This window comes from Homalodisca vitripennis, chromosome 3 (assembly GCF_021130785.1).
Source record: "Homalodisca vitripennis isolate AUS2020 chromosome 3, UT_GWSS_2.1, whole genome shotgun sequence".
NCBI lineage: Eukaryota > Metazoa > Arthropoda > Insecta > Hemiptera > Cicadellidae > Homalodisca > Homalodisca vitripennis.
Genome location: NC_060209.1, coordinates 23943991 through 23957077, shown reverse-complemented (window position 1 = coordinate 23957077; position 13087 = coordinate 23943991). Strand labels below are relative to the sequence as shown.

The 13087-nt window shown below is 32.4% G+C and overlaps 1 protein-coding gene across 1 annotated transcript in view; it reads left to right on the top strand.

Moving 5' to 3' along the window:
- Positions 1-13087, top strand: part of LOC124356692 (protein O-mannosyl-transferase TMTC2-like) — a 573220-nt gene that overhangs the window by 98611 nt on the left and 461522 nt on the right. Inside the window, 1 exon segment of the mRNA XM_046807844.1 lies at positions 6576-6746. Within this exon segment, the coding sequence (XP_046663800.1) occupies positions 6628-6746 (119 nt within the window). The 5' untranslated portion in view covers positions 6576-6627.

The following is a 13087-nucleotide window of genomic DNA, read 5'->3' as shown; positions in this document are numbered from 1 at the left end:
TTAATTTAAATCTGCTAATGTGTGGCGTCTTAGTCTTATAGTGATTAGTTTTGTCCCATCGACAATATTAAAGAAGGGAGACATTGGAGCAATAGAAGCCACAGTTCAACTGCAAACTTTTAATCGCTATAAAGAACGTCCAACTGTGGTGAAAGTTTTAGAGATTTTCGAGTAGAATAAGAAATGTTACGTAAGAACTCTGAAACATGTTTCACATTACCGAGTTAACGATAAAATAATATTTTATCTGCTAAAAGATCCGAGTGAAACAGGACAAATGATAGAGGTGTTAAATTGATGCCAGCCTACCGACGTCACACTCTCTTCATGCCAGACACAAGGGGCGGTACATCTAGGATCGCAAAGCTTCCAGGGAGTTGACCAATATCCATGGGTAGCTGGGTATTGTCCGTAGGCGTCACTGCTATCAATCCACGAAATTGGCATCGAGGGGGGAGGGTGCAAAGGAAATCACTTGTCTTAGATTAACAAAAGACATTTCCACAATTATCGGGTTAAAACGTCGTCACAATAATATCGGGGTACGAAAGGGGCCATCGGATAGCCCTCACTTTGTTTAGAGAGAATGACTGCTTACGCTGTATCATAACGAAACGATATCCAGAGCGGCACCGCTGGGTATAACGTCCAGCCTATACATACCTCCAGACGGACATACATATAAATACGTCTCGCTGTGTCTACCTGCCAATAGAGAAAGATCGCTTATCGGACGAAAAATATTAAAATCAGACTAGTTCAATCGGAGCGCACCAAACATGTCACAATTGAAAGGTATCAGTTGTTTCTTGCTCCCGGCTTGTGCATTGTGAAAGCGTACCTTTAAAGTGGTCGTGCTCGCTTATACGTTGACGGATTTCGTTAAAAAAGTACCTTTGGAATTTTAATACAAATTTTAATATTTAATAGTTTTATCAAATTTTAATAGTTGGTATATTTAAACATTTTTATACCGATGTAAAACAGCTGATACCTATCAAAAGGCAAAATCTTCGCTACTCCCGGCTTGTCCAAACGTACTTTTAAGTGGTCGTGCTCGCTTATGCACTGACGGATTACGTTACAACAGGTACCGGTGGAATTATAATAAAAGTAACCAAATATTTTGTGCCTAGTAAAATTTTTATAACTTTACCGGTTTCTTTGTAATTTAACTTTAAAACATTTCAACATACACCATTTCGTTAATACTAAAGAAAAAAAACACAATTATTTTTTTTCAATTTTCTAGTTGTCTATTAAAACCAATGTGCCTAATGTGGTTTCTTTAGCTCGACCTAGATTAGTTTTAAAGATAATAATTTCTTATACAAAACAGCGGCTAATGGCCTAAACGAGCTTTATGTGATGCCATTTTTCGTTTGAACTGATGAGTAGTATCAGCAACAGAAGTTTGTGAAACCTTTTTTTGAACACCCTGTATATATTGATATATGCTTTATTCAATATACAGCGTGTCTATAAATTACTGTAAGAAACTTAAAAATTGTATTTTAAATTCTACATAAGTAAGAAACCTTACGTAAAATATGGTCCTTATTTCCTTAATTTAGCATTTGTGTTCTTTTGGTAAAACTTAAGTATTAAAATTTCTAAAAGGTGTAAAGTTTAAAAGATCGAAAATGTGTCTGATTAATCACTCTTTAAAACCAGTTTTAGACAAATGTATCAGTTTTTACAACGGTGGCCATATTATTTCCTCTAACTTTATTAACATACAAATTTTGGAGTGTACGAAAAATGTATAAGAATTTTAGTTGGTAATTATGATACAAAAATTTTATTGCTACCGTAGATTATAAAGGAATATTAAATCTTTTACTCAGTGCGATCCACACTTAAAATACACTAATCGAATTATAAGTGTTGTTTAACTTCTCTTTAATGAGCTGGCCGTTGCATTTAAAAGATGAAATTACTAACTCGTGTTTTTGAAATACATTGCATGATGTTTCACTTACTTGATGTTTAAATTTTATTTAACTGTTTATATACTTTTACCATACTTAAAAGAATTTCAGTATTAATTATAAATTGGTGATAGATCTAAAAATAATTTTCTGAAAATTTAATTATTTTCCCGATGGCTTTATTAAATTAGCAAAAAGCAAATAAGTGTGCCAGGTACGTTATACTTTAATACAAAAATGAATACGTAAAAGAATTTTAGTTTAGTAAACAAATAAATAAATGAGGGACGTTATAGCGTACTAAACAAATGCATAAGCTAGGGACATTAATTTCGCTAAACAAATAAATACCCGAGTTACAATGTAGTATAACAAATAAATATTTACCCAAGGGACATTATTGCTTACCAAACCAGTTTATTTATAAGAAACACTTATTTAGACTTCTGATTGGCTTTAATAGGTGGGTAATAATTACAGATCATAATAAAAACAACATTAAAGTGTGGAGTCTTAAATTCCTTATCCTTGTGATTAACAACGAGATATAATATCTATAACAATATAGATTTGTAAAATAATTTCTGATCATGTACAATGTATCTATGTAAATATAGTGGAATCAAAATTTATTGTAATATAGCGTCTGTACCTAATTTTTAAAAGTACATATTAATGGATACATTTTATAATTATATTTATCATTCTTTCGCACATAAGATTTTCTAATATAAATGTTTATCTCCTGTGAGTTGTTAATGTTAAATCAATGGTTGTATATGTATATATTCACACATAAAACATTAAAATTCTAACTCAAAGCATTAGATTACATGGTCTGAAAAATTTTACCTAGGTGTCAGCATCATTTGTAAACTCGGAAAAACAAAGAAAGGGTTTATTAAATTACCGCGTGAAGTGAAACTCTAAGAGTGCCGAGTAATGTGTTTACAGTCCTTTGTGAATTTGGGATTATTCTTTCTCAGCACGTATTTCAGCTCTCAGTTTCTTACTCTTTCTAATCAATCCGTCCGCTCAAAAAACTGTATTAAACATCGTTATACAATTACAATGTTTGAGAAACTTTATTTTACAATACATATTAATCTTGTTTATATTCAAACATTCATTGAAATGAAATGAAAAACTCTGATATACTATTAAGGGAATGGGAGATTTATTATTCAATATTAAAGTTATCAATAATTATAGATAATGAGCAATAATGTTTAAATCTGCTAACTTATAATAATAGTAAAAACAATTATATTTATTTGTCTATAGATGATCTTCAAGTTTTCACGAGCTTCATTTCTATGTACGCGACATCGAATTCGATGATGGTGCATGTTAAAGGGTCTGTCTGTTCTTCATTGAACATTTTTACGTTGTCTTATTGGTAACCATAATGGTGATAGTAATATGGTAGGATACATACATTTGTGAATTAGGTGAGTTCATGTATCTTACAACATTTCAATATCGGACATAGAAACAAATGTTGCCTAATACAATGAGCAATACATTTTTGCATTCAACATGACATAAATTTTTACGCAAACTCAGCGAATCTTGTTACTTGATACGGAATGTGGCGTACTTATACTTTGCGTATCTGAAATAAAGATTCATTTTGGGGAAACAAAAAACCAATAGGATAAAAAAGCGAATTTCAAAAATTCCCTAAATAACTAAGTAATTTGAAGGATAGTAGAATATGCGCCTCAAATATGTGAACTAATTCGGTTTTCCTCTCAATCGAGTGAGCTCAACAATATCATAGCTCAGAACCGATATTGAGAAAATACTCTCAAGTTTATCGAATGTAATAACGTTACATTTTACAAAGACACGAATTGCACTTTATGTCCAGAATAAATGGCTTCTCCTATTTTAGTAAACTCACACTCAACATTTTTTTATTTCTCTCTCCAGATTTGCAACATGGCATTCTACGTAGAAATTAATCATATTTTGAATGTTTTAACTAAATAACACTATTAAATTTGGTGATATTATCCTACTGGGACAGTAATAGTGGATATAGTTAGGCAATAATTACTTTTAAAAGGAATTGAGTTACTCATATATGCTTAAAGACATCAATATAGTGGTTATGAAAATGTGTCTTTTACAGATCGTGAGTTTCTTGTAATAGTACAGTGATGAAGAGCTGTTTGAGGCACCACACCTTTTCACAAAGAATTTACTTACTCAGATATGGGCAATATATGAGCTTATAGTCATCAATGTCGTGGTTATGATGATGAGTTTTGTTAATGATCGTTTGTTACCTGCAATATTGCGGAGATGGAGGGTAGACTTATATTCTACTTATATGAGTAGAGTGTATGTATATTATTTGATTTATGTGTGTAAAATATCATACATACAATATACACACAGTTTATAATTCTTCACATATAGGAAGAAATATATATTCCTCATACATATGGGTATTGAAATATATACACCAAATTTAAATAATAATCTTTGTTTTAAAATTTAGTGACGTTTTTTAATTAAAAAAGATTTTAAAATGCGATAGAAGGTAGATGTATTTTTTTGCTCTTATTTACTTAAAGTTATTAAGGAATTAAAAAGATGCTAAGTTTGAAATTGAACTGATTATAATAACCTATGCTAAAATCTGCAATGAAATATGCAAAACTAATATTTCAATCATTCATTGCTCACTCGTTAGGCCTCTATGACAGAGAAGAGCCCTTGCGATATTCTCTAGAGGGTCTTGATGCAAATCATTTGCCGTTATATCTTCGTATACATCGCTAAAATAAATGTTGTTTCATCCCATTAACATTCCTTTATTTTACGACGCTAAGATTATTTTTTAAGACTACTACTAATTAAAATATTTGTTTTATATAACATAGTATGATACGATTCGTAAAAAATTTGAACATTTTCATGTCTTGTAAATTAGTTTCCAAATAATTAATGAACTTATAATATCAGCAAAGTAATCATAACAAATAAGCATTGGAAAATTTACTGTGTGTCATTACATTGTAGAGTTTACTTCAAAATTAATAAACTATTTTGTTTTAATGAAGACAAAATGTAGTTAAACACACGTCTATTTAATTCTCACTGTCAATATATAATACATGTAGTTAACACCTTACTCTGAGTAAGACATGCTACTCTGGCTGTGCTTCTGCGCCGTAAGGTGTTTCCTCAATCAATGTGTTAAACTACTATACAATATTTGTTTATTTATAATACATGTCGTTGAATTGACAGTTCATTTTAGGGATAATATCGATAAGATCGGTATCAGTTATTACAAAGTCCGAATCAAACCTGAACACGGCCGGCACATCAAACATGTTCTCATCTTACCCCCGGGGGACCAATGCCCGGACGTGTTTGCATCTGCTGTTTGCTATTTTCTCCTCATTGCCACCCACACATTATGAATGTTTATAAATAAATATGACATTATTTTGTATTTTTACTGCCATTAGATTATACACCATTTTATTACTATAAATTTGTTTATTTTGTAAATATATTAAATCACTTTAAACTTCAAGCACTAATTCTTCAACTGCAAGTATTAATTCTGATAGCTAAAATCTCTAGTAAGCTCATCTTAGTGGATTTTATACGTCAATTTATCTAAAGATAAAAAAGTACCAACCTATATTGCAATATTTATTATTAATTACTTAAATTTTAAAACAAATTTTGTTACAATAAATAAGAAACTAAATTCTAAAAGAACATGGCACAAGTATATGTATCGCATCCAAACAAATTTAAAAGTGTTGTCTAAAATAACAAAAACGACCTATAAAATTTAAGTTTCAAAACCAGCTAATTATCAAAGCACTCTTAAACAGCATTAATATCTTTATACCTTTTAAGAGATATGGTGGTATGCAAACCCTTTATCACTCCATTATTAGTGATTGTTAAAATAAATAAATTCGTTATTCCAGTTGTTATGTAAAAACTAATTCAAATTATAGTATATTCATACGAACTTTTCAATCGTTTACATGCTTTCCTTTTTTGAGTTATTAAGGTTTGAAAATATTATATGGTCCTCATTTTGAAACCTGAGATAGGGCAATTTAATACTTTAAGAAACGATTCGTTTCAGCCTTAAACGTTTTTTTTAATTTAAATGTCCATTTATTGAGTTTAAAACTTTTGTATTTCTCAAAAGACAGACAAAAGTAATTAAACAGTATTGGTAAACAATTTTGTGAAGTATTACTTATTTTTACCTACCATAATTTTATATTTCTAGAATTGCAAGCTTTTTCCTAGTGATAGTGGCAATGTTCACGATGTTGCGTCGGGCCTTCCGACTTCTACCCAAGGTGGATACTACTGGCCTTGCCTGTTGTCTCCTTACGTTCCTTCTGTATTAAAACACTCTAGATGCTAACTTTCGTCTATGATGACTGGCATGTTACTGTTCCAGGTCAGTGACATTGTAGTGCCAGTGTTGTGCAGTGTTAGTGGCAGTGTTCACGATGTTGCGTCGGGTCATCCAACCTGTACCCAAGGTGGATACTACAGGCTTTGCCTGATGTCTCCTTGCGTTCCTTCTGTATTACAACACTCTAGATGCTGACTTCATCTATATTGACAGGTATGCTAATGTTCCAGGGCAGTGACGGTGTAGTGCCAGTGTTGTGCAGTGTTAGTGGCAGTGTTCACGATGTTGCGTCGGGTCATCCAACTTCTGCCCAAGGTGGATACTACAGGCCTCGCCTGCTGTCTCCTTGCGTTCCTTCTGTACTACAACACTCTAGATGCTGACTTCGTCTATGATGACAGGTATGTTACTGTTATAAAAATCCTACGAAAATGGCAAAGAAATTATTTTGTGAAATATGGTTGTATTACTCTAAAAAACATTATTTTTGACAGTTTATCCTCTAATATGAATGAGTAAGGATGTAAAGAAATTGAGTTTTATTAAATTTGAGTTCAAAATGTGTGTTTGTTTTACATTTTATTGCATAATGGATAGCTTGGTGTTCTGAACTAGTCATTATCAATCGTAATATTTGGAAAATAATGGAAATATTTGAACTCTACTCTCCCCAGGACCTCTCTCAATTTCTACGGTTTGTTATATTCAAGTGTGCTTTGATCATTCGTAAAGTGAAATTAATTCGGTAAGCTGAATTCAAAATTTATACTATGATAAATGTAAATGTAAGATTTATAATATCGACCATACACAAACTACTGTCACAATTTTTAAATGTTTAAGGAATTATCTGTTTAAGCATTTTAATGATCTCATATATATATATATATATATATATATATATATATATATATATATATATATATATGTGTGTGTGTGTGTGTGTGTGTGTGTGTGTGTGTGTGTGTGTGTGTGTTTTATGTGGTGATCTTTATGAATATAACATTGTCATCTTAAGGGTATTAAAATAATGAAACAACTAAAAGCATATCTTCATCTTCAATTCAGCCTTCCCTCGACCAAAACGAATTGTATTCTTTATTTCCTAAAAGAATAGCCTTTTTCGGGAGGATTTGTTGTTTAGAAAACTGAAGTTCTTCAACACGATAAACAGGGAAGTTATTAAATAGGTAAAATCACTTTTACAACATTAATAACTCTTACAGTTCAATTTTCTCCATTAAAGTTTCAAAAATATTTCGTGTTTCGTAAAACTAATTTAATATTACTTATTACATTATTTAGAACGATTTTCATTTTTATTTTTGAGACCATATAAATTGTCAATGATATAACACAAAGCTTTTTTGATACACACATTGGAAACCTTTCTTCAAATGAAGAATCAAAATTATGAAGAATGTGGTTTTGTAATTTCACGGATTGCTTATGATGACCTATGTGTATGACTGATTATTGAGAAAAAACGCTGCACCTTCAAAACAATGGCATATACCACCATCAGGTTCAAATTCCCCTGCCATAATTACCTCAAAAAACAGAATATCCAGTAAGGTCAGGTGTATTTAAAAAAAAAATATTTTCTTAAAACATTCCTGAATAAGGTTGACTACAGTGTTTGTAGGAAACTTTAAAGCCCCATTCCGTTTCATTGCAAAAGGAGAATCTTTGCATAACTCAAAAGTGTAATCATATATCTCGTGAATACTGTAAGGTTGTGACGAAAAAAAAATTAAAGGAGGGTTAAATTGTTCTAAAATCGGGTTAATTTCGACCTAGCCTGTGCCACTAGAAGAGTCGAGGAGGGGTGAATGAGCGACTGTGGCGCTGCAAGCGGGAGTCCGGGAGCTAAGGCTGGGAGCACGGCTTAGTCAGTCGCTAGTCTGAGGCGGCTCCGGTTAAATATCTCAATTCTACAATGTACACACTATTCAGTTGCTAGTCTGGGATCAGTCCGCATGGTCAGCACATCGCGTCAGTCAGCCAGATAAGGGTACAGTATTATATTCTGATTTATAAGTGCATAACATTCAAGTTTGTTTGTAGCAAAATTCTCAGTGTTATCTATTTTTGGTTAGTTTTAGAAATGGCCAAAAACTAATTTTATTTCGATTCGGCACATTGTAGAAGGGACCCAAATTGGATTTTGTTTGTAGTCATTCTGCCCCGGAAAGGTCTCCAAGAGCTGTGGTGACAAACTCAGCTCTATTTTCGTTCTATCTTCGTTTTCCTCTAAAGGGCAACAAGATGTTATGGTGATTAGCTTAACCTTAATATAGGTTCTGTTTTCGCTAGGTCCCCGGAAGGGCCCCGATGGGTTTTTGTCTATCCAAACAGTAATTTAATCCTGTTTTCGTTTTGCACCAGAAGGGCCCGAACAATTTTGGTAGGTGCGTGGTAGGGTGGTGATCACCCTAACTCTACTTTGTTTCATTTTCGTTTTTGTCTCGTAAGAGTTCCAAGGAGTTTTCGTGATAAACCTAACGCTCCTTTAGCACGTTTCGGTCTGGCTCCATGCTGGGCCCCGCCGAGTTTTGGTAGAAACCATACTATAGTTTCCGTATGGTGGTAAGGAGGGCCCTGCAGTAGGTGATCTTGGTGGTAAGTCTAGGTGTAATCTAATTGGTAGGGAGCGTTTTATTTTATTTATTCAATCAGTCCGTATTTTAAGATTCTAGTGCGGAACTGTCTTTTTTCGTTAGGCCCCTACCAAGTTTTTTTTTTTCCTGAGGATATGATGAGAAGACAGTGATTACTGAATAGACAGTTTATCTCGTACGTTCTAAGCCTCCGATTAAAGGTAATCAATTTGCGAACCGTGGAACTATCCCAATCCAGTAGATCCGTGGAATTCTAAATTCTTGTAGATAATTCAACCCATATGCCATGGATTTCCTCACAAGGTTTATACATATAAAACTTGACTTATGGCGTTTTGTCATCATAAAATTTATTAGCGTAGTATAAAATCTATTTTTTTTTAAATTTAGAACATATAAAACATAGGTTCATAAAACACCACTGAAGATATTTTTTTATCTCATGTTGTTTTATATTTTTGAACAAATGCTCCTATTTCCTGTAAGTTTCTACGTGATTAATTACTTACGATAAATAAATCAAAATTTAAATAATAATATTTTGAAGATATAGTCTTCTAATGAGTGTTCCATGCATCAGAGGAATATGTTTTAATAATTAACTTTTCATTCAGTATAATTTTACAAATTTGGATTTACTAGCCGTAATGGCAGTTCTAAGACACTTTGCTAAACTAAAATTTTTATTTTATACTAAATATGAGTCATAAATAAATAATGATAAACAGTTTTATTAAATCTAAGCCTTTTGAAAACCTAGATCTATTTATAATATAGTACTCTTAGAGATTTTTCAGCAAAACATATTTTTCTATCTGGATTTTGTAATTTATTCACAATTAAATTTTAAATACTTTCAATTTAATATTCTGTCAATATTAGTCAAACCAAAATGCTTTTTGTTAAGTAAAACCCAACAACATTAATATATTACCCAGTAAACCAATATTTAACCCTCTTTGATGTATAAGAACATTGAAGGCGTATTATTTAGGGAAATAAAATCCAAGATGAATACAAACAGAGGTTGCATATACAAGTATTGAAACATCACAACTGCTCTTAACTGAAGAGAGTCTAAAGAGCTCCCAGTGAAACATCACTTTGCCTGTAAAGAGTTTAAGTTCTTCTGACGACTGTCTCTTTGTGTACAAACGATAAATATCCTCCTGGCCCTTGGTTTCTCCTTTTCGTTTATGGAAAACTTCTCAGAAAATGTGTACATGTTTGTGTATTCCTTGAACTGTTTGTCTGGTCTTGTATTGTATTTAGTAATATTTGAATTTAAAAAAAAAGTATTATTGGAGTAGTCTGCTAACAGAAACACCGATGTTTTTTTGCGCATTAGTAACAATTTATTCTGTTAAAATATACTAAAAATGTCCTTATCCAAACATTAATGTCCAGTTGTTACATGATGACAGTGCATTTTTTCCTTTATATTACACTCCTTAGATGAAAAGAAAATTACTTAAAACATTTGTGCACACATGACTTTTTTACTATTGTTGTACGTGTCAACTAAATTAAAGGAAGTGTTGTTGTAATAAAAGTTGTACTGATACGAAATAATAATTAATTCAACATTAATGTTGCACAATTATTGTGCACTAAAACATTGTCTTACGTTTGTTTTATTCTCGGATTAAGTAATTTACACTTGTGAGTATGGTTAATTTAATTCAGTGCTTTGTTAATAAAAACGACTGTGCAAGAGTTAGCAACGTTGCTGTAAAATATTAACTGGCCTTGCACAGTATTTGGCGACATATTTAAAATTTTCATTATTGGTTTTCAACACTAGGAGCAAAAGTGATAGGTTCCGGCGTGCAATCGCATTTAACGGAAATACGACTAAGCTTGCGGAAATAATACTGGGAAATAAAAAACGGAAATAAGACTCTTTTGCTGCATATAAAGAACAAAGTGTTTGATTACAAAAAAGAACATTGAATCTAATAAGCTTTATTTAAGAATGATCTCATAACAACTTCACATAATCATACTGCCAGAAAAAGTTTAAGCATCAAAGGCAGCTATTATTTTGCTTACTTGTACTAACAAAACAACACATTTTCAGATTAAAGGCCTCAAAAACTGAAATTGTGCACCAGCAAATTATTTAGATACCCTTCATCAGGTTATCCAAAATAGATTTTTTCTCTTATAAAAAGAAGCTTATGAATTGCACCTAGCCATATAAGGATCTTTACGCTGCTTTCAGAGTGATAGGATGTAAAAGACAGGTGTAAGGTTGGTGGTAGGGGCGCCTCCCATCGAGATGCTTGAGGAAGAATTTAGGGCACTAATCTCGTCACGTCACCTTGAAAGAAGGGGAGGCCAGCTCGGAACCAGCCTCTCCAGTCAAAACAGGCATGGGATAGCACATACTAATGTTGAGGCTAGCAAGAACATCCGACTCTTAGGGAACGAACCTTACCAACTCCAACACTCATCTCCCGTAGTAGACTAGACTTTCGAATTACCCTCGTACCCCAGAATCTCGCCATTTGTGGTTAGTGATGTACTGCACCTGGAAATCCATAAGGTTGCCCAAATTTAAGTGACACATCGGTTTTTGCTGTGCCCAGTGGTATGTTCAACTGGAAGGTATAAGCCAGCCAGAAGTGATCATTACTGGGCCCCCGTCAAAAACACTTACTAAGATGGACTAAGCTGACTAAGCACAAAAATAGCTGTCATTTCCTTATATAGATAGAACGCTTTTTTAATCCTCCGCAGCAATAGTCTGTAAATAGATAGTCTAGACCTAATATCGTATATATGCATATGTACAAAATGAATATGCAAGAAAGAACAAATTACAACATTTAGATGTATAGGGTTAGTTAATTCTATCAAGAAGTTCATTTACTCTGTAAATAAAGTTTAGTAGTTTTAAATTTGTTTTAATATATAACGTTTTTAATTAATTTATATATGTAAGCATTATGTACAAAATAGCAAGGAACTAGATAAAAGAAGAGAGGAATAGTAAATATATTTTTTTACCCATTGCATGAACCTACTTTGTTCCCTCACAGAAGATATGGAAGATTAAGTGATTTCATTAAGATCATAGAGTCCCTCTTCATCCATGGTGGTTAACTACCATGTAGCCACGTCCAATAACCCCATTGACTTGCCCATAATCATCTAAAACTTTAAATGTGAACTATCCAGAAACTATGCGATTAATTAGAATCCATATACAGTTACAGCAAAAGATGAGGGAAGTCATTTATTCAGTGCTATAATTCTGAAGCAGTGCTTTCGCCAATCACTCTTTATTGCATGACTTACACATTTAGAAGCGTGTAAACCACTTGACGCAGAGTCATATCTTAATGAACCACTGATATAATGAGAGCGATGTTCCTCACACTGATATTTAATCAGCAGAAAACGTCATACTGTATGATGATTAAGTTAGGAACTGTAGTAACTGACTTTAATATCCATCTAAATCAGGGATCTGTGAACGTTGAACTCTTGCACATACAAGTTGCAGCTTTTAAATATCGCATATCCGCTTAATTAAGTAGTCTAATACTACAAATTTTATATAATGAGATAGAATGAGACATTGTGTGCTTAATTGTGATTATATATACGTCTCCGTGTATGCCAGGATTTTATCATTATACGCTCCAAGGAAGCTAACAGGCTACTTACATTTTATTATTAAGAAAAGGAATACCTTTCACCGCCTGTTTGGGTGATACCAGTCGATAAAAAGGTAATTGAGACAGCCGATTGGTCCTATGTAAAAGGCTATTGATTTTTAATAATTTTCACATAAATAAGATGCACATATGGGGTTTAAAGGCAGTCCTTATTTTTTAACATTTGATACAGTAACTTTTGATATAAATGTCCTATAAATTTGAAATTTTTGGGTCAAGTGGTCAAGAGACAGTCATTCTGTTTATCTGTCCGACATAAAATTTGTTGCCGTACTGATCTAGATCACCACCACTATCTTCTACGCCCAAACATGTCTGAAGCCGTAAAAGTGTTATTGTGAACCTTTATAGGAATAATCTTATGTTTTTGAAATTAAATAAATATATATATTCATTAAATTTGTATAAAATGTCAATATCCGAATTTAATTTCAA